The sequence below is a fragment of the Manis pentadactyla genome, chromosome 8, assembly GCF_030020395.1.
Source record: "Manis pentadactyla isolate mManPen7 chromosome 8, mManPen7.hap1, whole genome shotgun sequence".
NCBI lineage: Eukaryota > Metazoa > Chordata > Mammalia > Pholidota > Manidae > Manis > Manis pentadactyla.
In genome coordinates, this window is record NC_080026.1 from 111,360,418 (window position 1) to 111,384,465 (window position 24,048).

Sequence of the window (24,048 nt, forward strand, 5' to 3'; positions counted from 1 at the left end):
ATGTGAAAGTGTGATTTGGGTATGTGTGTGACTAGGTTCATTTATGCATCTTGCTCCCCATCCTTGTCCCTTAGGCATGTTGCTCTGTGTATAACAAAAAGCAAAACTTTTTTTTTTTGCTTTTAAGTTTTTGTGTTCTCAGAATGGAAAATCACCACTTAGGTTTTTTTTGTTTTTTGTTTTTTGTTTTTTTAAGAAACACCAGCAAAGTCTGATGTTTCAAATAACAAATATTGGTAAGGAGATAATTTGACCGTAATTTTCCTGAAAGGGTAGAAATTCATGTTCCTGTAAGAAGATCTTTTAAAAATTAAGTTAGGGGAACATGATATAGGTTTTGCCTCTGGGTTCCTGTGTGCCTCCAATCTTGGTTACACAATCTTTCTAGAGGAACTTTAGCTGAAATATGGAACTCCCAGTGAAGAACTTATAGTTTCTAGCTGTAGTGGGCTCAGTGGGCGGGGGACCTGGGTCCTGCCCCTTGCCTTGGGGCCTTTCTGCCTGGGGCCTAAAATTGTGTGTCTATAAGATGTGCCCCTGCCTGCACACGGGGCATACCCAGCCAGCACTCTCTTCGATGGCCTGTCAGTGTTACTCAGCACATGTGAGCAAGGCTGTGTGAGAATACAGGAAGGTGGGTGTGCTATAGTATAAAGTGGGAGAAATGAGAAAGGGATATATGAGGGTAGAAGTAGGTGCAGGAGTGCCTAAGAGTGTGCAATTGTGTAAGATGTAGGTGTACACATGAGAAAAGTGGTGTGAGAGGTTTGAAAATTTGTGACAAAGGTATGAGAGGTGTACATTCCAGATTGGAAGGACATGATGGGGGACAAAGCCAAAGTCAGCACTGGAGTGGGCTGAAAGCATGGGTGTGCTTGGAGAGGGTTTGAATGGGAGGGCCCAAGAGGCCTGGGGTGGGGCCCAGAATACCATGGAATGGTGTGGCTCAAGTGGCTGACTGTGAGTTTGGGAAGGGTCTGGTCATTCTCCCATTCCCTGGGCCCTCATCATCTTAATGAAAGGGAAGCCAGAACTTTCTGCTTTTATTCTAAATTGTTTTGTTTTAATCCAGAGCAGGAGAGCTTGTGAGGGATTTCGGGAGCAGTTCCACAGTGTACTGGTGACAGGGACCTCCAGGGAGAGGCTATGTGGCCCAAGTAAGTTGGGGTGCATCTGTAGGGATCTTGGAATTTGAGGCTGAGAGCAAGCTTTTGGAGTCCAAAGGTCGAGAAGGTAGTATGCGGCCGGTGCTGAGAGTTGTGGGGTAGGGGGACCGCACAAAGTTGGGTAGTGCGTGAGAGTGAAGACGCCCCAGCATGCGAGGCTGTAAGGCTGACAGGGAGCGTGTGACAGTGAAGAAGAGTGGGTGGGGTGAGAGGGTGTGCCGGCGTCTAGGCTGGGGATTCAGTCTTTGGGTGCCTCCGGCAGCGCGGGTGTCGCCTTGCCTGAAGCTGGCGCGGGGCCTGGGTGCGTGTGCGCGCGTGTGCGCAGGGCGGAGAGCTTGGGGCTCCTCTGCTAGTGGCTGTGCCTCGGCGCGGCCGGGTGTGTGAGTGCCGGCGCGGGCGGAGCGCACAGCCGAGGCGGCGGGCAGCCTAGGTTATCTGAGCCGCTTGGTCTTGGGTGGCTGCGCCCAGATCTTGGGGTGGCGGCGGTAAGGACGAGACGCGCTGTCGGGCCGAGGAGGAGCCGAGAAGTGAGACCCAGGGCGAGACGGCTGCGGCGGGGAGCTGAACATGGAACAGCGTACTGGCCGGGCAGGTAGGAGCAAGGAGCAACCGGTCAGGGCCACAGGCAAGTGGGGGCGGCATAGGAGAGGGATGGGGGCGGCCAAGCGGAGGGCCGGCTCTACCACTCCTTCTGTACTGGCTGTGGGCTGGGGGTGTGGGGGCACTGTACCGGCTGAGCACTGGGGGTCTGCGGCCTCTCCCCACCACTGGGGCCACCTGGTATTTCCTTCCGGTGTCCTCTAAATCCTCTAAAAACTTTCCACCCAGAAAAATGTGAGTTTTAGAAGTTTTAGAACCCCTCTTGGTTTCTGTGCAGAACCTGGCTTTTCCTTTCTGCTGTGCCTTTAGGGCTTTATCTTTCCACTTTTCCTCAATGTTATATTTTGCACAACTTCTTCCAAGTTGGGAGTACTGGAAAGGCCCTAGTTCCTAGTAGGAGAAGGGGTGGGTATGTGTGCATGTGTGCTAGTGGATGGGGACACGCTGTGTGCACATGTCTGTGTGCACTATGAATCAACATTAACCACTGGTGGAGATGTGCCTAATGTGTGGAAAAGAGGCTCTGTCCCCAAAATAAGCAACTCAAGGGAGGCCTGTGGCAAGGGAAGGGCTGGCAGGCCCCAGGGGACCCAGCGAAGGAGAATCTGAAGCTGTTTACCCAAAGAGCTAAGGCAGTGGAGGGCTGCTCTGTCTGATTCCCCCCCACCCCCACTCTCCTCCAGGCTTGCCAACTCAGCTGTCTGCCCACTAGGTGCTCTGGTGTAGTATAGGGGCGGGAAGTCAGAGACCCGTTTAATTTTGGATTGGTGGGGATGGAGGGGATTGGATCAGATTTCCAAGAGTTTTCCAAATAACTCCACAGAGCTCAAGGACTAATGCCAGGCTCTTTTTTGCCTCACTCCTCACCTTTCCAAAATCTCCTTCCTCCCCTCCCTTCCCATGCCCCCCACCAGCTCAGGTTATAGTTCTTTCAGCTGATAATCCAGTTTCCACCCTCAGTATTGTCCTTCCTCCGGCTTCTTGGCCCAGTCCAGGACTATCTTCATTCCCGCTTGAGGGCCTTGTCCCCTCTAGGGAATCTGGGACCCCAGGAGCCCCAACTCTGGCCTCCTGGGCTTTTAGGGCTCTGGGCTACCCCTCCGCACCACAGGTTTAAGTAGGGGGATCAATAGCAAACAGTTGTAATGATCTAATTAATTATGGCAAAATTAAAAGCGAGTACAAAATCAATCTCTGATGGTGTTGAAGATAGAATTCAATTGAGAGCCCATCTGTGCACCCCCTCGACCGTATAAATATGCAGCCCAAGGACAGACCTAATGGCTGGGCCTTCCTGGGAACCTCTCTCCCCCTTCTTCCTTTCCTGCACAGGGTTTCTCTCTCTTCCTGGCTCCTTCTGAATCTATTTTGTCTCCCGCCTTCACCCCTCCTTACTTCCCTGTCCCATCTGCTCAGGCGTCTAACACCCCCACTTTTCTATTTTCCCCATCTGAAGGCAGCTCTCTCTGCCTCGCAGGCGTAAGGTTTGGGACCCTGGTTATTGACCGGGCAAGTCTCCCAGAAGCAGCAGCCAGGCCCCCTCCCCAGCGTCTCTTTGGAAAGAGAAGGCACAGCAGTGGAGGGCATCCTTGAGCTCCTGGCAGGGCCCTCATCCCAAGTTTTCTGGCGCTTGATGATACTACAGAAGGGACCAGGGTGCTTATCCAGGGGCACCTGCTTCTACCTGCTCCTGGCCGGGTAGCCACTGTCCAGGCGCACAAGGCAGAGCCACCAGGAAAACCAGCTGCGCACCACACTCGTGTCCCTTCCTTCCTTTTCTTTCTTTTGCAGGTGCGGGATCCCACTCCCGCCAGCCAGGGCTTGAGGAAGGGTGAGGAGGAGCTGCGGGGCTGGGCAGAAGGCAGCGTTGTGTTTGAGAGGGAAGCCACGGTTCCCTTCCAGGCAGCCCTACCCGGCCCCGGGTCTTCCACCCTTCTCCCTTTCTTTCTCTTTTCACTAACCTCTGCCGCTCCTCTGCTTTCACTTCTTCCTTGACACATCTGGTTGGCTCACAGCTCCCAGGGGACCCCGTGTCCCCCAGACAGCCCCCGCGCCCCCTTTGGCCCCATCCAGCTAGTTCAAAATGACAGTGACACACGCGTGCCAGAGAGCATGCCTGGCCGACTCCCCGGCTCAACCGCCGCAGCCGGGTTTGCGAAATACGCGGGTTTGTAGTCTCGCAAGCCCGTTCGGGAGCAGCGAAAACCACCAGGAAAAAGCAAGGGAAAGAGGAAGGAGAGAGAATCAGCAACTAGGTCAATTGTGGTCTTTGGCCATTGTCACCTGTAACCCCAGAACCATAAAAATAAGGCATTTATTTGATGTCCTTCCTTTTACTGTGCTGGCCTGTTCCATCTGGTTCTTTGGCTCCCTGTCTCTGGTCCCTTCCTCTCCTTGCTGGGGCTCTGAGCCCACTCTCCAGCCCACACTAAGTTCCCAGGTTTCTTGCTGCCCTTGGAGACCCACTCCCTCCCTGATCCTGCCGCTGGGCCTCAGAGCCTGGGGGAGACACAGCCCCAGCCTCCCCACCTTCCTTTGCCAGGCCTCCTCACCCCTTTATTAATTGCTGTGTTGACCTACAGGATTGATTGGTGGCCCCGTTTGAAGAGGCTGCGGAGGCCTTGGCCTCGGAGTAGCTTCAACAGAGGTCAGAGGGAGGAAGGGGAGGGGAGGCGCTGGACATAATCCTGAGCTCCTATCTCAGCCCGGCCTGGGACACAGCTGTTTGCCTAGACACTCTTCTCCTCGCCCTCTCACACACACTTTTACACACCCTCAACACACACGCACAAGCTCCCCTCACCAAGAGACATTCAGCCCAGGAAGAGTGCCGTCCAAGGAGACACATCAGAAATTTTCCTTAATTGATTTAGAAATTGAAAGAGGCTTTCTCTCTCCATTAGTCAGTTTCTTCAACACATTCGTTAGCCCCGGGTCTACACCTCATTGCTGGGCCAGACATGGCGGAGCCAACTATTAGGTCCCCAGCTTTTTTCTGAGATTTACTTTGCATATTTTTCCCCCCCAGGAACAGTTTCAGAAAGTTAAGAAATAATCCTGGATGCTGGTAACCCTTAAAAATCTCAAACCAAAGCGTTTTTTCCAGAAAGAGCCCTTACCCTGGCTCCTGGGAGATTCGGTTCAGCCCTTTTGTTCCAAGTTTGGGGATGGACAGCTCTGGACCATGGAGGGTGGAAGGCGGCAGCATGCAGGGCCTCGGGGCCGGGGTCTGACCCCACAGCAGAGGCGCTCGCCTCCCCTCACCGCCCTTCCTTCCCTGCCTGCCTGGACCGGGGCACGTGGAGACACACACACACGCACACACACACGCACCGACCCCAGACCCCAGTCCCACACACACCGAGCGGGAGGGGGCCGGGACGTCCGGTCTCCACGTTGGAGTGGGTGGAGGAGGCGGCAGGAGTTACGAACGTCGTGGCCGGTCCCCAGAGAGACCCCTTTTCCTTGGTTGTCTCCCTGTCTCAGCCAGCCCTCTGTCGCGGTTTGCCCCGCTCCCCTCCGGTCTGGTCCTTTGTCTCCAGCCACTTAGCAGCGCCAAGCAGCTTGTTCCCCGCCTTGGCGGCCCTGCCCTTCGCTTCCCTTTCTGGCCCGTGGGTCTCCCCTGCCTTACCCGCTCCCGGCTCTGGCGCGGTCTCCGCCTGCTCCTCACATCCACAGCTGCGGTGAGAGGAGGAAGGGAGGGCGGGCGCGCCGCGGATGGATCCGAGAGAGTGGATTTGGTGCTTGCTCGCAACTCCGGGAAAACTCAGCCCGCCGGGGTGCTCCCGCCCCTTTCCAACTCTTCCTCGGCGCTGCGGAGCCGCGCGCCCTGGCCCGCGTTTAGCCCCGTTCTTTCCTTGTACATTGGCAGGGGCCACCTCGCCCCCCCTGGCCTGCCCAGCAGCTGGAGTCGCGCTCCCCCTGCCCTGCGCTCCGCTCCCTTTCGGCTGTCCCTTGCTACCGTCAGCCCCTTCCTCCACAGCACCCTTCGTCGTGGTGGCCGTGGCCGATGGCGCTGGGGAGGTCCCGGGCCCGCCAGCGCTGTCCGCCTCCAGCACAGCCAGGTCAGGCTGCGGGCTCAGGGTCTGGCTGACACGAGGGTTAATCATTACTTGGTCACCGATGCTCGGCCCCGTTGGGATTCTCTCACCGGGGCTTGGGGAAGAAGGACAGGGGCAGTTAGCCCGGTGGGGACCTAGCTTCGCCCAAACCAGCCTCGTCAGGCCTTGAGGAGACAGGTCTTCTCCGTCCCCTCAGAATCCTTTTCACATCCTTTTTCTCCCCTTCCTCTCTCTTCCCGCTACCACACCTCCCCTTTAACAGGCTTCTTCCCTCCGTCTCATCTCTGCTCTGGCTTTGGCAGGTTGACTGCAGGTCCTGGGAGGACCAACATTCTTTGTTTGGAAACGACTGGACGGGATTTCCTTCCCCAAGTCTCCGCCAATGGGCCAGCTCCTCCCAGAGGTTTTGGCATACTGGCCCGAAGGGGACATCGCCTGAGGCCACAATTAACCTGGCTGTTGGTGGTGGTGGTGTGTGTGGAGGGGTCCGGGTTTAACTGCTCCTCAAGCAGCTGCGCTGGTGCAGTGGGGGCGAGGGTGCTGGAAGAAGTGGGTATGAAGGATTGGCAGGAAAGATAAAGAGCAGAGTGATAAACATGGACCGGGTGCGGCGCAGTCAATAGAAAGAAGAAAAAAAAAATCCTGAAAGGGAGGAACACAGGAAATGAGGTGGTGAGGAATCCTCTTGTTACCTGGAAAACAGCACTCCTTGCCCTGCCCAAGTGCCCAGAAACCGGACGCTTATTTCATCATCTATTACAGAAATGTTTGCTTTTCAAAATGCCTTCCTATTGGCTACCTTCACAGAGTAGGCAAGACAGGTAATCATCCCTATTTTACAGGTGAGAAAACTGAGGCTCAAAGAGGCAAAGGGACTGTGCATGTGGTGGCTGCTGCTTCTTCCCGTGGGCTTTGGGGTGAGTGGCCCCTTCATCTGTGCAGAAGTCCATGAGTGTCTGGGGGTGGAGGGACAGGCTGTGTCCAGGTCCCAACTGGGAGTGCCAGGACTTCACTGGGCCTCTTGCTTCCCCCAACCTCCTCTAGCTTATTCTCTGTTAGACAGGGCCCTTCACTCCTACACTGTAGACCTACTGGCCCAGTTTCTCCTGCCTTGACTATTTTTTCTGCTCCCTAGTCCGGTGACCCACTGGTGGCAGCCACCTGGCAGGCCCGTGCCGCTAAGAGGCCGCTTTGGTGGCCAAGTGGCTTGCATTGTCGTGTCCTCTCAAAAGGGCTGCGAAGGGCCGGGCGGGTCGCTCGGACCTCTTGTGAAAAGCCGGGCTAAAGGGGGAGGGGCAGGGGAGGATAAAGGCGCAGCACGTGCGCGCGGCCTCCGCAGGACCAACAGACAGAGCGGGCGGGGCCAGCCCAGAGTCAGGTCCCCCGTCCCCCGGGCGTCACGCAGGGCGCCCAAATATTGGGAACAAAAGCGGGAAAAGAGGAGTGAGAGCAGGAGGGAGGGAGGGAGCAAGGGAGCGAGTGAGGAAGCAGAAATTAGGGGGGTCTTGGATGAAAAAAAAAAAAAAGAAAGAAAGTAGCTTTAGGGGGAATGTGCCGTGGAGTGTGAAATTGCAGCCCATGGTGCTCCATATTGTACCAGAAGCTCTTCCAAAAAAAAAAAAAACCATCCTCCAACGTGACCAGAGGGCTAGGAGGGGGGAGGGGCGGGAAAGAATGGGGAGGAGGAGGGGAAAGGGCCGGGCAGGAGCCGGGCAGGCTGAGCCGGAGAGGGACCCGGGGTGCGCCGGCGGCCTGGGATCTGCTGAGAGTTTGCGCCCTAGGGTGCGCCAGGCCCCTAAGGGTGAATGGACCGCTGTCGTCCCGGCTTGGGTTGTCAGTCGAACTTTTCTTTTTTCTTTTTGTGGTGGTTGTGACTTCCAAAACTGGGACTAATTCAGAAAAGGAGCTCGGCTGGAGAGCTGCTGCTCTGGCCTACCCTCCTCTCTTCCCTCCTCCGTTTCTGTTCTCTTCCCTTTGGACTAGTTTTTACCCCCTTGGTTCTAAACAGCTCCCGCTCCCCAGAACTTTAATACGTTTAATTTGGTCCGCGCTGTGGGGAGCATTTCCTAGGGAGATACATTTAATTTCGGAATTTCTAATCCCCTCGCTCAGAGCCCGGGCCCTGGCTCCCCTTGCCGCTCCCCGGGAGGGGAAGGAGTGGGAAGAGGAAAGCAGGCCCAGGCCGTGGGGGAGGAGCATGGCTGAGAGGCTCCAGCGCCCCCACCAGGCCCCCTGCAGCCCAGTCGAGGTCCGGTCCGGGGGCCTAGGCCCTGGGTCATGGCCTTGCCTGTGGAGGGTGGCACCCACGCCTCTGCCTTTGCCTCCCCTGGAGGAAGAGCTGGGCCAGAGAACTGGAAATTAGAAACCCAGCAGAAGGGTGGTGCAGGGAGCTGGTGCGGACAGGGGCTAGAGAGCACCTCACTTCAGTCACAGTCACCCAGAAACGCATTTGATAGCTTGGAGTGCTCATAGTGTTTGGCTTGTTTTGGGGGCCTATGAGTGTGTACGTGTGTGTGGTGGGGGGATGGCTCACTGGGGACCACTGCCTCTTGAACACCTACACCCAGGTAAAGCAGTCTGGGGACTGGGGGAGCCAGGCTGGTCGCTGTTCCATAGTGAGAAAGGAGGCAAGGAGGGGGACCTCTGGGCCCCAGGAGAGCCTGGCAGGGAAGGGAGCAGAGAAGGCGAAGGAACGGAGATCCACAAGGAAGATTTATTGCGCAGATCAGATGCACAGAGGCGGCTAATGAAGCAAATCCCGAGATGGGTATCAGAGCAACTCCCCAAAAGTTTATTTGCCTTTAAATTTCCGCAGGGAGGCGGGAGCCTTGTTTGAAGTGTAAATGCCCCTAGGTTGGGGGGTGGAAGGGCTGCTTTGAAAACACCAGAGAGAAAAGGTTCATTTAGAGGCAGACGGGAAAAGCAACCAACCCTGACAGGTCGTAGCCCGGGTTGTGTTTGGGGTTGGGTTGTTTTCTTTCTTTCTCTTTTTTTTTTCTCCTCTTTCCTCTTCTTTCTTCTTCCCTTTTCTTCCTCTCTTGCTTTTTTCTCCTCTACCGGACTGTATAGGAGGAGAAAGGAAAGAACAGAAAAGGGAGCATTAGAGGGAAAGGCCATCACCTGGAGAGAATCTATAGGCCAGCCCTTCAACCTGGAGCCTTAGGAGAAGGCAGAGCCTTGGCTAAAAGGATTTCTAATCATCAGGGAGCATTATTCTTTGACTTTCTAGAATGGGCTAGAGCTAAGAAGGAAGGAAGCTGCCAGGGGCTGGCCTGGTGGGAGGGTGAGTGTCCATTTAGTGCATTGCAGGGGGTCTCAGGAGTGGGGAGGAGGATTTCAGGAATTTCAGGGGCTACCTGGGAATTGGACTATGATGGAAGGGTCTTCACTCTTCAGAGGGTCCATGTGAAATATAGGTGTGTGACTAACTTGCAGCACACTTTGTGCATTAAGTCCCCTTTACAAAAGTAGAAATCCCTCTTGCCTGATAATGTGAAAATGTCTGTTGTCTGTCCTCACACTTCATATTATGTGTAAGTAAGGATATGTCTAGCTGGTTTTAGAAAAAAATCTGTGAGTCTATGTGTGGAAAGGGGTTCTGCCCGGTCTTCTTCCTCCAATAGTTAAGACTCCCCCAGACTTAACTTCCTCCATCAAACTAGAGAGACCTGGGGTAAAGGGCTCCTTTCTTTCGAGCTCCTCTCAGTTAAGGACCCTTCTTCAATGCCACCTCCCCACCCCAATTCTGGGTTAATTAACTTTCTGAAGGAAACCCAAGGCTGTACCAGCTACTACTACCTAAGAGCCTCTTTGCTCGCAGGCCTGGGAGCCTTTCTCTTTAGGCTGCACACTTTCCCTCTTTCGCTCCCCACACGAAGTTAGTGCGTGTTCGTGGGGTTGTGAGCCCAAAGCAAACCCAGGAGCGCCATCTGCAGGTCTTGAGAGGAAGAGACTGACCTTCTGGGCTGAACCCTGAGCCTTCAGTCTCCTGCCCAAGTGAAGCAGTCTGGCGGCCCAGGGGAAGTGGTGGGTGGGGGCTGGGAAAGGGAGGGTAGGCTGGGAGGGTTTTTCCCTCCTCACAGAAGTTACTTCGCAGGTGGATTAAGCGGATCAGGCTCAGGAGGATCAAGGAAGGAGGGCAAACGCCAGGATTCCAGCAAACCGACCTCTAAGAGTGGGAGGCTCAGAACCCTTTAGGGCCAAGCCTGGCCCGAGCCCTGCCGAGAATTAAGGGCGCTTCGAAAACCCGGGTGCAAGAGGCCCACTAGGAGTCTCTTGACTGAGTTGGGCGGGTGCAGCCCCCATTCTGGCTGTTTCCTGGGCTCGCGCCAGCGGGACAGCGGCACGAGTCCGCGGAGCTTCTGCGGACGCCTGGGACGCCAGGAGCCAGAGGCGCCACGAGCCCGGGTGGCAAGAGCGTAGCGCGCGGGCTTCCCTGAGCCGCCCTTCGTAGACCCAGGGAAGCGGGGGGAGGGAGCTAAGGAGGAAGAGAGAGTTAAAACATCAGCTGAAGTGCCAAGATGATTTATGAGACGAGGGAAAATATTTCATAAAGATTTCTCGGATATTCTGTACTTAACCAGTTAGGAGACAAAGGGCTTCTCCTGCCTGGTGCTTGCGAGCGGACCAGAGCGGGCGAAAGAGCGAGTGCAGACGCGGGCTGCGGAGGCTGGGCCAGCGGCTCCGGTAGGAGCGGGGCCAGGCCGAGCGCGCTGCGCCTCCTGCGCCAGCTCCCGATCGGCGAGCTGGCAGCGGGCGGCGCTCAGCCTCGTTCCGCAGCCTCTTCTCCCCAGCCGGGGAGAGCCAGCCTTGGTCTTCCGTCCTCTGCCGTGAGGGACCAGTCACTCTGCACTGTCTCCCTCCCCAAGCTCTTCTCCCTGGCCACCCGAGGGTCCAGGAGCCAAGTCTCCGGGCTGTCCCACTATCCGTTGTGTCCCACTGAGGCAGGTGGGTCCTCTTGCCGGAGGTCTCCAGTTTCATTCTAAACCGAGCGTTCTGTGCTGCCCAGACCCCGATGGACAAGGGGAAAAGGGAAGCCCTGTGCGCAGCCGCGCGTGGGACTGGAGAAGATAAAATGCCGGGCACTTGCCCCGGAATGAGAATTGGGGGTGCATGGATGGGGAGGTACCTCAGGAGGGAAAGGCTTAAGGGGAGGACTAGAGAGAGGAAGGAAGAACCAGGAAGGAACGGAAGGGAACTCAGCTGAGAGCAGGAGGGTTAGGACTAGGGATGCGGACCAGGCTCGGGGCCGTGTGGCCCACGCGGGCGCTGGCCGGTGGCTGGCAGGGCTGGGTGAGTTGGGACTGCGAGCCCGGCTTCCGAGCACGGCACGCTCCGAGGCCCTCTGTCGTTGCCTGAATATTCATTAGACCTGGCGCTCTTTATCCTTATCTAACGTTTATCTTATCGGCGAGTTTCGTTTCTCAGTGTAGTTTTAATCCTGGGCTCCCCTTTCTCCTCCCCCGGCCCTCTCCCCTCCCTCCCTCTTCCTTCGCCCGCTGCTCCCTCCCACCTCCCGTTTCCTCCCCTCCCCTACCCTCGCCGGCACCGGAGTGACAGGCGCGGGGCCCTCCTCGCCTAAGCTCGGGGCTCCAGCGTTGGCGAATCACAGAGTGGTGGAATCTATTGCCTTTGTCTGACAAGTCATCCATCTCCCGGCGCGGGGAGAGGGAGGGGGTCTGGAGGGGGCTTTGCAGCTTTTAGAGAGACACACACGGGGAGCCAAGGCTCCAGTCTCCGGCCGAGTCTTCTCGCAGCCGCAACCCACCTGGGGCCAGCCCAGTGCTGCTGCGCCGCTCGCCTCCCTCCCTTCCTCTCGGCCCTTCACCGCGGCAGCGGGCGTCTGCCTTTTCCGGGGGCGGGGGCCCGGCTAGCGCTCTCCCCTCCCGAAGGCTCCCGCTCGGACATCCCGAGGATTGCTACTTCTCTGCCAACTTCGTCAACTCACCGGCACTTGCAGCGGCCCGGCTCCCTGCCTGGCGCCCTCGGGCCGCCCCCCGCACCTCGCCCTCTCCGACTGTCTTTCGGATGACCGGGTTCCACCGGAGCTGAGCGAGCCGTCTCCCCCGCCCAGCCTTAGCTCTGGCCTCAGCTGCCTCTCGTGCCATGCGCCCCCAGACCCCCCCGGCCCGGCCCGCCGCCCCGGGGCCGTTCTGCTGACCGGCCAGCCCTGCGCCCCGACGGTGGGAAGTTGCGGCCTCAGCGGTTGCAAGCTCCGGCCGACCGGGGAAGAGTCCCCGCGGGGAGCGCAGCGCGGCGCCACCCGCCCGCGCGAGCCCCGCCGCAGCAGGGCGTCCGCTCACCACCACCCCTCTCCACGTCCCTCCTTTTTCTCCTCAAGTCCTGAAGTTGAGTTTGAGAGGCGACACGGCGGCGGCGGCCGCGCTGCTCCCGCTCCTCTGCCTCCCCATGGATATGCACTGCAAAGCAGACCCCTTCTCCGCGATGCACCGTGAGTACCGGCGCCCGGCTCCTGCCCCAGCTCGGGGCTCCCGGTCCCAACGCCATCCGGTCCTGGAGCGGCCCCGGTCCCCTGTTCTCAAGTCCTGTCTTGGAGACCACGCTGGCTTCTCCTGACCACCCCTTTCGTTTTGTCCCTTTCCCTAACTCTGTTTCTAAAACCTCCAGTTTCTCTCCGTTCTGCCTTGTGTCACCCATACTCCTTCTACCTGCCTTACTACCTTCCCAGTTGCCCATCACCTCCCTGCCTGCCTTCCACCTGCTCGTTCTTAGGTCATCGATAAATAGACCCTGTCTCTGTCTCCAGCCACCCTACTCCCTGGTCACCCTCTTGCTCTGGGCTGGGGGACTAATGGGCAGGGAGTTTTGAGGGTTTTGTGTTGTGTTTTCTCTCTTCTTTCTTTCTCTGTTTGCCTCCCCCCACCTCCCCTCATCTCTACCTTTCCCGAACTTAGAGTGTGTTTGTTCAGGAGGAGACTTCTAGGATGGGCAGCCTCTGTCTCTGGACAATCAGGCAGAAGAGTGTGGGGGTGGGGTGCCCCCTTCTGACCCTCAGCCTCTAGCATCTCCAGGGCCTGCCAGCCCAGCCAAGGCTTCTTGTGGACTGGTCTGAAATACTTCCTTCCTTTTCTTTCTTACCTCCCTTTCCTCTCCTCCCTCTCTTCTCCTTGAGTTGGAGTCTGAGATTGGCAGGATGCGGTGGTCATCTTTCTCTGCCTCTCCCTGGGAGATGCCTTAAAAACAAAGAGGGGTTCCAAGGAGAATCAAAGTCAGCGAGGTCGTGTAGAGGAGCCTTCCAGGCAGCCCATGGGCATAGCAAAGCTCTGCTTGCAGTTCTGGATGCTCCTTGACGGCCTCCCGATCCCTGGTGAGGATGGCCCAGCCTGTGACCTGGCCAGGGAAAAGGCAAAGAGGGAGAAAATGCTGAGGAAAGAACAAAAGGAAGGCAGATGCCAAAGCTTGAGAGAAAGGAGAGAGAAATAAAAACAAGCGGAAGGAAATGAAAGAAAGAAAATAGAATGCTATAGGAAAAAAGAGAAGGGGAGAAAAGTACTGAAAAAATAGGAAAAGACAAATATTTTAATGAAATTTGAATTTATCTAATTCATATCATATGTCTTTAACTTGGGAAGCAATTCAGAGAATTTTTTCAGGCTTAAAAAAAGATAGATTGTAAATATAAAACTTCTTCCTTGTAGATTAATAATTAAGGATGATTTGTAACTTTTCATGAGGAAAGTTTTTAGATCTGGCTTGGATCTGTGCTTCCGACCAGAGATGCGAGAAGGGAGAGCTGTTTTTTTTTTCTTTAAGCACATATTTAGCCTTACAGGGGGAGCTTTTTAAAAATACCCCTGGGATAATACCTATTTCCCTAAATAATTTCCAAGCACAGGAAATCCGAGTCAGGGGCCTCGGGCTGCGGCGACTCTCCACGAACCGAGTAAGAAATCCGGTCCCCTTTTCGGCAAGAATGGAACCAGGTCCACAGACGCTGCCTTTGCCCAGCCCGTCGGCCTCCCCTCCAGGCTGCCTCTGCTCTTGCTCTCCTCCCTCGCTGATTCCGCGGCCGATCTGCGAAGTCTCGGCTGCCCATTGGGTGCCACTTTGAAACCCAAAGGGAGCAAGGCGAGCTGAAGGTGGTCGGAGGGAGAAACCACCGCGAGGGCCGGCGGGCTGGCGTGCTGGCCGGCAAGCAGCTGCAGCCCGAGTCAGCGCCGGCAGCAGTGGCGCATTCCAGGCCCGACTGCGCGCGGCTCCCGGTCCCCCGCCCTGGACTCCCGCCGTGTCCCCTTCCCATCCCCACCACTTAGATTGGGGACTAGGGGCCGGGCCCGAAGCCCGGGGAGGCTGAATTATTCATCTTTAATCTGCCCGCAGCTGCCGCCTTTTCATACCGGTAACGCGAGTTCTCCCGGGGCCTAAATTATTGATGGTTGGGGTTTGGAGGGAGGGAAGTAGTGAGGAGTGGGGCTAGAGGTGGTGAGACTAAGGGGAATGTGGGTAAAATAGGAGGTTCCCGCCTCCCCCAGTCTCCAGATCAGAGGCCTCTCCCCAGGGGTTGCAGTGCGCCCTTGTTCTTGGTGCCCCTAGAAGAGGACTAGAGAGAAATGAGCCAGGCGCAGATGTCCCCGCTTTCTCCGAAAGTCGCCTGAAGCTCGCGTGGCAGGGACTGTAGGTTGCCGGCCAGCTCCGACCGGCCGCTAGAACTCTCTGCGCTTGGATTGCTCAGTAACTGCGGCTGCGGGTTGATGGCTCTGGGTGCAGGATTTCTAGACTGCTGTAGGCTGGGGAGAATAGAGCGCTGTGCAGCGTCGTCAGGCCTGGCATCCAGTGACCACCTCAGCTCTGAGGTTGGGGACTGCACTGGAGTCTGACTGGAGACCCAGAGCCCTCCTTTTGCCAGAACAAATGCCCTTGCTGTGGGGTTTCCTTAGAGGTTGCGGAGGTCTGCGGAGTCAGAGGGACACAGCTGGCTCGGGTTGGCTGCACAGGGTGCCCCGGGAGCTCTCAGCCTGCCTGGGCGACCTGTACCATGCCACCTGGGTGAGGTGGTGGGCTCCAATCCTGGTGCAGCTCGACAAGCCCAAGCAGCCTGCACTCTCTGGCTGCCACCAATAGCCGCATCGCTCTCTGCTGCCTCCCTTTCTCTGAGCGCAGTAGATTCCGGGCCTCTTCAGTCTTCCTGCCACCACCTGGCTTTCTTTGAACTTTAAACACTAGGGAGGCAAGAGGGAAATACAGACCCCAAATATCTAAAGAGAGAAAACATGAAGGAAAAACTCCCTCTCAAAAAACAAAATGAAAAACCAAGAGGTAGGACAACTCCACCTCTGATTAAAAATAAATGCAAGGAAAGAGGTAGGGAGCAAAAGGGGGAGTGTCAGGGATTCAGCCCCCTCTGCGTTCAGGGCCCGCAGGTAGGAGTCACCCGGTCCTGGACCTCCCCAATCACCTGCCTCCTAGCCCTCGCCCGCCCCAGCAACTTCCCTTCCCTGCCGCTCAGGCGGGATCCGCTCCCAGCTGCTTCCCTGCTCTGCCGGGCCTTTCCTTTCCTCTCCTACTTTCTTTTCTACTGGCATTAATTCCCCCTTCGCTGTTTTTCTACCCCTCTTCCCTCTTTTCTCTCGCCCAGCTTTTCCATTCTTTCTCTCCCTTCGTTGCCATTTCACTGGTTTCAGAACCATGTTCTTTCCCAGCCCTTCGCCCTCCGTCTGTGCTTCCGCGTCTCTACAGCCCTGCGGGTTCCAACCCCGCAATCCTCCACTTTGTGGTTGGCAGACCACTGTTCTCCCGCGAGTCCTGAAACATGCCCCTCCACCCTGCCTGCCCCCTTCGCACGTCCTCCTGGGCCATGGACCCTGACTAATGGCTGGTCCCTACTGTGTGTGGGGTGTTGTGTTTTTTTCTTGTCTCCCCCCAGCAGGGCACGGGGGTGTGAACCAGCTTGGGGGGGTGTTTGTGAACGGCCGGCCCCTGCCCGATGTAGTGAGGCAGCGCATCGTGGAGCTGGCCCACCAGGGTGTGCGGCCCTGCGACATCTCCCGGCAGCTGCGGGTCAGCCACGGCTGTGTCAGCAAAATCCTGGGCAGGTGAGGGCTTCTAAGCTACCCCTGGGAGATTCCCTGCCTCCTTTCCCCAACTGGCCCTGGGTCTCCAGACCTAAGACTTGGTTAAAAGTCGAGGACACCAGAGGGGGAGGGAGGTGCCCGACTTGGGTATCTGAAGAGCTGCTCCTTTTGGAGAGGGCACTCAGGTGGTGGCCACTGCCCCACGAAGGAGAGTGGCACAGGGTCATCCAGCGCCTGCCCAGCTCCAGAGTCCTGGCATGAAGGCAGCCCAATTCCCACCTTCAGAAAGGAAGGGACGCCTCTTCTAACAGTTAATTTGGACCAAGGGAGTTGGAAGAATAGGGAGGGGAGTGAAAATGGGTCCTCAAAAGGAGAGAAATCAGCATGGGGGAGGAAAAAGAGGTGATTCTCGAAGGGGCTCTACACTCAGTGGGAAAGGGCTGGAGGGGGCGCCTCAGCCATGGTCTGCCTGGACATCTGGAAGCACTATTCCTCCTGCTCTTCCCAAATGAAAGGCCAGGCTTTCCATCCCGGCAGTGCCTGTTCAGGCTGGTGGGCACGCAGTCCCCAGCATGACTGCCTCTCTGGAGGGAGCATACCTCTGTTGTCCTCCCCCTCAACCTCGACTGTGTCCCTTACCCTAGTCAAGCACCCTCGGGAAGCCCGCTCAGCCACTCTGGGCCATTTCCCTCCAGCCACTGCCTCCGGTGGGAGTGTGGCTCAGCAGCTCCGAAGCCTGTAGCCCCCCTGCCCCTGCCACAGCTTCTTGCTGACCCCGCCGGCCTTCCCGGCGCAGGTACTATGAGACTGGCAGCATCAAGCCCGGAGTCATCGGTGGCTCCAAGCCCAAAGTGGCAACGCCCAAAGTCGTGGACAAGATTGCTGAATACAAGCGACAGAACCCGACTATGTTCGCCTGGGAGATCCGAGACCGGCTCCTGGCTGAGGGCATCTGCGACAACGATACAGTGCCCAGTGTCTCTTCCATCAACAGGTGAGCCACCTGGGCTGCATGCAGGGCAGGACTTCACCTTCCAGTTCCAGGCTAGCAGAGCATCAGCCAGCACCTGGCCTCTGTTTTCTCCAGCCTCTGCCCTTGCTTTGTGCTTCCAGCCCTGAAGCCCTTTGGCCAAGGAGAGGGGTACTGGGAGGCAGAGAGGTAGACAGACAGACAGGGCTGTCTCCCTCTCTGGGCTGGGTATTCCCTGCCAGGCTTCTCCCGCCTGCATCCTGGAAATGAATCCAAGTGTTCGTGGTAATTAAGACTCCAAGATTATGTGCTTTGGTATCTAGAGACAATCACAGCCCACAGCCAAAGGCTTTAAAATGACCAGTGTCTATTCATCACCTCCAAACAGACTTTCCTTTCTAAAGGCATGCTCCCTTCCCCAGGGGCAGCCACCTGTCCTGGCTTCCTTGCCTTCCCTGTCAACTCCCACAAAGCTTGCCTCCCAGGAGCCCAGATCTTGCTAGCTAGCTCTGCACAAATTTCTAGCCTACAAGCATGAGTCTCCAGGCCTACAGAGCAAACACCAACCATCAGCCAGCAGTCAGCAGGGAGTAGAGGAGTTGGACAAGGAGCAGGAGGCCAGTCAGGGAGGGAGGATTCTGGACCCTGAGGCTGAACTTCAGGAGATGCCTCTAACCATGGAAGGTACCTATGTCCAGGCCTAAGTCTGCACTGATGGCAGGCTCAGGCACATGAGGATGTCGCAGGCTGGAGTGAGCTCCACATATAGTAGCACAAGATACTTAGTCTCCCAATACCCAAGCTACTCCAGCATGCTCTCTGCGGGGAGAAGAGGCGCACACTCCATGCATGTACACTTCAGCCAGCGTGCAAATGTGCCTATCTTTGCTAGATACAGCACGTTAAAACAGTAGCTGGGCAAAGGAACTCAGGATGGCTTTAACATCACAGAACCGCACTACCTGAGTACCTATCAACAGAGACTCTGTACCAACTCCAGACAGCCTTGGCCAGCCTTTCAACCCCTGCCCCCTATTTTAAGTCAAATCCCCAAATGAAAAGAAGGCTGAGGGTTTCATATCCTTGTTATTCTTTGTACTCCTCATGGGCTCATTATCAGGACAACTAATAATTCAGATGGTGCCTTTTCCTGAAACTGGCATAACGTATCAAGGTTTTTTTTAAATATTTTGCAAATGATATGGAATTATCCCAAATCATCCTGAAAACAGCAGGTAAAATTAGCTGGTAGAATGTACCTTGGCTAAAGAAGATTCCCTCTGCCACACTCATGCTGTAACGTACTGCGAGGCGACCCCCGAAATTATCCCAGTGTGTGCCATCTGTATTAAAATGGTTATTCAGTTATGAACAGGGTAACATAATACTGATCAGCTAATTATACACCCTCTGAAAAACCTCCAGCTCCCTGGGCCTGGCTCAGCTAGATATGGAAAGCACAGAGGTTTGACATTCAGACACTTTCCAAAGGAGCTGGAGAACAATGGGGGGTGGCTTGGGAGAGGAATGGGTCTTTTGCATTTAAAACCAGAGGAGGAGGCTGGAGCAGGAGTGGCAGTTAGGGAAGAGAAGGGAAGGGGACAAAGCATTGTTTCCTTAGCCATTCTAGAGACTTAGCCTCTTGGCTGGCTGCTGGTTCTGGGACTGAGTTGGAACTGAGGTCTTGGGAGGAGAGCAGCCCTGCTGAGACCCAATGTTGCTGGGACTGGGTTTTGGTGTTTTGGAGAACATTCGAGAGAAATGCTTGTTTTCAGTGATAGCGTTTGCAAGACTTTGGAGGAACTCAAACATGTACAGTTAAGGCAATTTGCTTCCTTGATGGGTGGAGGATTGGGGCAATCAAGGAAGGTGTGATAGGAGCACTACTTGTCTACCACCCTGTCTAGCACCCCTTTCTCCCATCTCCCCAACATATACCCTTTATTGGCTGAGATTTGGGAAACTGGATTATGCAAAAGTTTGGGTATTCTCTCATCCTGAAAAGACATGGAGAGCAAGGGACAGGTGACTCCAGGATCAACCTCCAGAGGGCCTTGATGCACCCACCAGAACTGGGGGAAAGTAGAGGAGTGAGCTCAAGTGGGATGAAAGTGGGAGAAAGAACGGCCTCAGCTTGACAGCGCTGACAAGTGCAGAATCTGCTCAGTGAGGAGCCCTATCACCTAAGAGGCACAGAGGCTTCCTTTGAGTGTGGAAAAGTAGCCGTCTGTGGGCAGGTGTTGCTGGAGAAGGAGTAGGAGGAGAGGAATGGGGAAACCACTGACAGCATGGGCAGCCAGCCCTGGTCCACAGGCTTCCTGGTTTGCTTCGTCAAAAAGCCAGGGTATTTTCAATTTTGCTTTGGGACAGAGTACTACTACCACAGTTCATATTTTGGAAAGAATTCTGGGGGAGTCCCAGTGTGCTGCTGAGTTGGGGCTGGAGAGATGCATCTGGGCCCTGCCCTTAGCTTCAATGCCTAAAGGTGCTTTGCTCTGAAAGGGGAAGGTTTGTCTGAGATGTGTTGTTTTACCCTAAAACCTGATAAAGATGGGATGTTTCTGCTGGCACTGGTGATGTCATGACCTTTGCAAATTCTCACTTTCTGTAGGAAAAGTCTGGAGATTTTCCTCCATGTGGAAAGTATGGTGCATTGGGAATGGGTGGTCTTTGAGTTTAGAGCTTTACTGTTGGTGAGGTTCCTGTTTGTATTGGGTACTTTGTAACCATTATGAGTAAGGATGTGCATGTGCCGGGGGTTGGCAAGAAAGGAAGTCCACACATGCTCACTCACCTGAGCCAAATAGTAAGGGTTTTCATCTTCTCCTCAAAACAGATGCTGTCGCTGCACTTGAAATATGCTGCTATGGTTATAAACTAAATTGCTTTTCATGCTTTAAAATTGCTTTTGGCTTTCTCTGATCCCTGTCGCGATAAAGGCTTGAACATCTAACCCACATTCTCCATTGGCAGGTCCTCATAGAACTACCTCTCTGAGCCAACAGAATAAGTCAGGGAGGCCTTCCACCCCCAGCCCCACACCCAGAGAACATTGTCAAAAATCCTGAGGGTTGAGTGGATTGCTTAGCATGTGGAATTTATCTGAATCGTTCTCAATATTGGGTTAATGATCATTAAGCACAGAGTTGCCGGCTCTTCAGCTTGTACACTGTTGCTGTAGAGGGCAGATGTTTATAAACAGGTAACTTGAGATTAAAACCTGGTATGGGAGATGGCATGGAGGTGGGAAGAAATGAAAAGAGATCCATGCTACTGCAAGGGAAAAAGTCACCCAGTTACACTGCTGAGCAATTGTCTAGGCCAGAATGATTTTCCTGATTATATGCTAAAGTCCTCTGGTTTGGCTGTTGCTCTGGGCAGAGAATATAGCTCCTATGAAAAAACAGGCACAAAATCCAGGTAGGGACTAGGGTTTCTGAAGATCCCCTGAGGGTGCTTTCTTGGAATGAGCTGACACAAAGGCCATGGCTCTCACCTTTTTCAGTCTACCCTACACTCCTTGGGATCGGGGTCCTCCCTGCCCCTAGGTCTTTAGAGTGGACACTTCCAGAGTCAATTTCTCACTGATCATCTGCTACCCACACTCTCTCTTGGCCTGTTCCACTCTTAAGTGAACATTTTCATTCTCTTAGCAGTGGCAACACTGGCTTCAAGAAGGCTACAGCCCAAGTGCTATTGAAGAATTCCATCCCTTGTCACTTGCAGGTCTTCCTCAGAGATCTGGCAGTGGGCTGACAGTGGTCCACCAGCTGTTCACTCAAAGACCTTTCCAAATAAGCCACTCATCCGAGCCAAGGGAATGCTGAAGGCATGTCCAGGGCTGAGTTTCTGAAACTCAGGTTCTAGAACATTGCACACTTGACTCTTGGACCTGGCTTGGCATGAAGCTGGGCTAGAGGGACAGCTTTGCCTGCTACATCTTCAAACCTTTGCAGCTGTTTAGTGGTCAGGGCTGTTGGCCTCAAAGAGCCATGGCAACTGGGTGGACTAAGAAGACTTCTCACAGAGGATTAGAGAAATAAGGAGAGAACTTGCCTTCTGTTCTTCTGAACCCGGACCTACCAAACTAGACCACAGATAGCAAATAAACATGCCAATTTCCTTCTGAGAAGACTTGTTCACCTGTCCTTCCCCAGAGAGGGTCCTCTGCTGCTGAGGTTGCCCATCATTAGAATAACACATGAAATAGGCATGACTGTGGGTCTTCTTACTCCTTAAAATGAGCTGGAGTTGTCTCCAGAAAAGCCATTTTTGTTCCCTCCATTATTTAGACTTCTTGGCCAGCAGCTGCATTGGTCTGTTTCCTGTTGGCTGGCTCGGAGTGGGCATTCAGACCACAAAATGGCTTTCAGGTGAGAGCAATGGCTGGCTGCCCCGAGTTCTTACCTTAGCTGGCACCTCTTGATAAGAGAAGGACAGGAGGGGCTGTCCCTAATGAAAACTCCAGGTGGGTTTTGGAGGGGGATACAAAGAAGAATAGTGAGGGAAACCCCTAATAAATAAATAAATTGTGTCCCAACTGTTCTGAGAACTCAATAAAACAATCACATCAAATATGAAGAGGCATAAATCTTGTGTCTGCACAGGTAACCTACTCGATTCCTTTATTATCGTTCAGGCTGCCTCCATTTATTACCATCCACAGCCTGGGCAAAGAAGGTTGCGTGGAGGGTGGTCTCCCGTGCAATCCTACACCCTGAGAGGCAACAATCAGCCCATACAGCCAGGGATTTCGATGGTTGCTTGGGAAGGGCCCATCTGTCTGCATGAAAACCAATCAATAACTCTGTAACCAGAGCCCTTGTCACAGGGAAATGGACAACACAACAGTTCAATACAGGGGCCACAAGGGGAATTAGCCAAGTAGAAAGGGGAGCATGCAGGAGTAGCCCCTGGAGAAGGGGAAATGGGGTGCCTGGAGAAGGGAGTTTGGGGGAGGATGTAGGATGTGGCAGGGGAGAGAGTGGCTTTGTGTACATACTGGCACAAGGGGGAATTATTGGGTAAAGCAGATCCAGGGGATGAGAGGCACTGTTGCAAGTTGGGGTAGGAGGGAACAGTTGGGAGATGGGCTCGTTCCCATACATGGGGCAGTGGTTGTATGTGTGATGGAATGTGCTTGTGGTCTAGAATATTAAAACTTACAGAGAAAGAGTAGCAGTAGTAGTAACTGGTGCAGAAAATGAATCACACCCCCACCACTAAATGCCTGCACTCTGAAGAGCGGGTTCCTCATAAGCCCACATGGAGTAAGGTCCTGCTTTTCTGTATACTCAACAGGACTGATAAAGGAACACTTTAAGCCAACGGCTCCATTGTCTGCTCTCAGCTTCCTAGATCACCAGCTGTAACTAGTCTGCAACTTTGCCTCCTAATGCTTCAGCCCCTCCTTGTTGCTCCCTGGTGTTAGAGTTCTTATAGTAAGAGGAAACTCTGTATACTGGGAAGAATTTCTTCTTCACTTTCCATTCTTTAAAAGAATGCATTAAAGGGCGCTAAACTGGCCCACCAGGTCTTTGAATCCCTGCTGTTTCTTCTACCACACTCTGGCTCTGACAAGTCAGGTGTCTGGAGTTCAGATTCTTGCAGGAAAGCAGGTACCTGTGCGGCTCTGGCTAGTGTAGCTCACCCAGCCAGGTGGGTGAGTCTAGGAAAGAGAGAAGGGCCCCTGACAGATCTGATGAGTGGGAAACAGTGTCCCACAACCAAAGCCAAGTATAACAAGTGAAATAATAAACAGGGTGGGAAATTAAATCACCTTGGGTTTATCTACCACTAAACTACTGGGTTGAGATATTTCCTCCTGTGGAGCAGGTTGCTTTGGTGCTACAAAGGTGCAGCCTGGACGTATTCACCATGGTTTTTAGGCACAGAGGTTGTTATCTTCAGTGTGTGTGGATTTGTGTATGCATGTGTGTGCCAACCTGTGTCGGCTCTTTGGTGAAAAGGCTTTGAGGCCAAGAAGAGGAAAGGGAAGAGGCCCACAGGGCATGAACGGCAGTCACAGGCAAAGGCTGGACACCTTTGGGCCCATCAGGTAAATCAGTGAAGCAGTCATTGGGCCATTGGGTAACAATAGGGCTGAGCTGAAGAGTCTTTATTTCATACTTTGGGCAAACTGGGGTCAAATTGTTCTTTATTTTTTATTTCACTGTAACATTCCATAATCCAGTTAGCACCCAATAGGAGGAGCCTTGCTATGGTGACGCCACTTTTGTGATGGAGAGCTGCATGATCAGCCACCCATCTTTACTTGAGTCTCAGCGCATTTGGCAGGACTCATTAGGGACCAACTGCATAAGCATCCCAAAAGATGCTCTTCCCGGAGGGTCCCCTTCCTGCAAAGCTGTGGTGTAGTGACCCACCAAGGGGTGCAGGTCCCCCAGCAGGAAGCATAGCAGCAGCACAGGGCCACAGTCTCTGGCAGAGCTCTCCCAGGGGCCAGGCCTCAGGCCAGCCTCCAAATCCTTCCCCAGTAATCCAGGTGCCAGGGAAATAAGGAAGAAGTTACGTGCAAGAAACGCATCACTAGGAACCTTGGAAGAGGCGTAGAGACCAGGCAGGTGTGATGGCAGAGGCAGATGCCTTGGCCTCCTGGAGAGGGCTGGGCACAGGGTAGCTGTTGGGGACATGGGGAATAAGAGGAGAATGAGCTGATGCTGGGGAGAAGGAACAAAGCCCCATGTAGACCCGGGAACTCTCGGGTAAGAGAGGAGGGTGTTAGGAGGGAGGGGGAGAGACGGGAGAGGCCATGGGAGCAGGTTCCCTGGTAGCTCATCCTCATCATGAAAACACCTGGACTCTTTCTTTGGGCTTTTGAGGGATAATATAAGAAGATAACCTTGTATTTTTCATGTGAGAGAGATAGCGAGACACTGAAAGTCATTGTTGCTCTAGAGAGGTCAGGTTTATTGTTATGTGGAGGGGGTAAAGTAGTGCCCTAAAGTCCAGGCCAGCAAGAAATGTATTGGTGAGGGGCAGCAATGGGGATGTAGGAGTCACCAGCCCAGGTGCCTCCAGGGGCCATGGCAGGGAAGGTCAGTGCTGGAGAGAGAGGCCGCAGGAAATGGGACACAGTGAGTACCAGACAGACAGGAGCAGGGCTCACAGGCCCAGCCTAGAGGCAGGATTTTTAAAAACTCTGTGCTGGCCAAACAAAACTCATCCTCCAGCCTGATTCAGTCCATGGGCCAGTGGTC

At 54.6% G+C, this 24,048-nt stretch overlaps 1 protein-coding gene across 6 annotated transcripts in view; it reads left to right on the top strand.

Annotated features, from left to right (window-relative positions):
* The first annotated feature begins 1,647 nt into the window (after positions 1-1,647).
* The window catches only part of PAX2 (paired box 2), an 87,908-nt gene continuing 65,507 nt past the window's right edge, over positions 1,648-24,048 (top strand). For 3 of the 6 annotated variants that reach the window (XM_036898931.2, XM_036898937.2, XM_036898935.2), the window contains exons 1-5: positions 1,648-1,758; positions 6,670-6,744; positions 12,168-12,278; positions 15,711-15,879; positions 16,655-16,852. In XM_036898931.2, the coding sequence (XP_036754826.1) occupies positions 1,734-1,758; positions 6,670-6,744; positions 12,168-12,278; positions 15,711-15,879; positions 16,655-16,852 (578 nt within the window). In that variant the 5' untranslated portion in view covers positions 1,648-1,733. Of the gene's footprint in view, positions 1,759-6,669; positions 6,745-9,647; positions 9,824-9,923; positions 12,279-15,710; positions 15,880-16,654; positions 16,853-24,048 lie in introns of all 6 variants that reach the window. The other 3 variants (XM_036898938.2, XM_036898936.2, XM_057506219.1) reach the window with 2 other exon arrangements.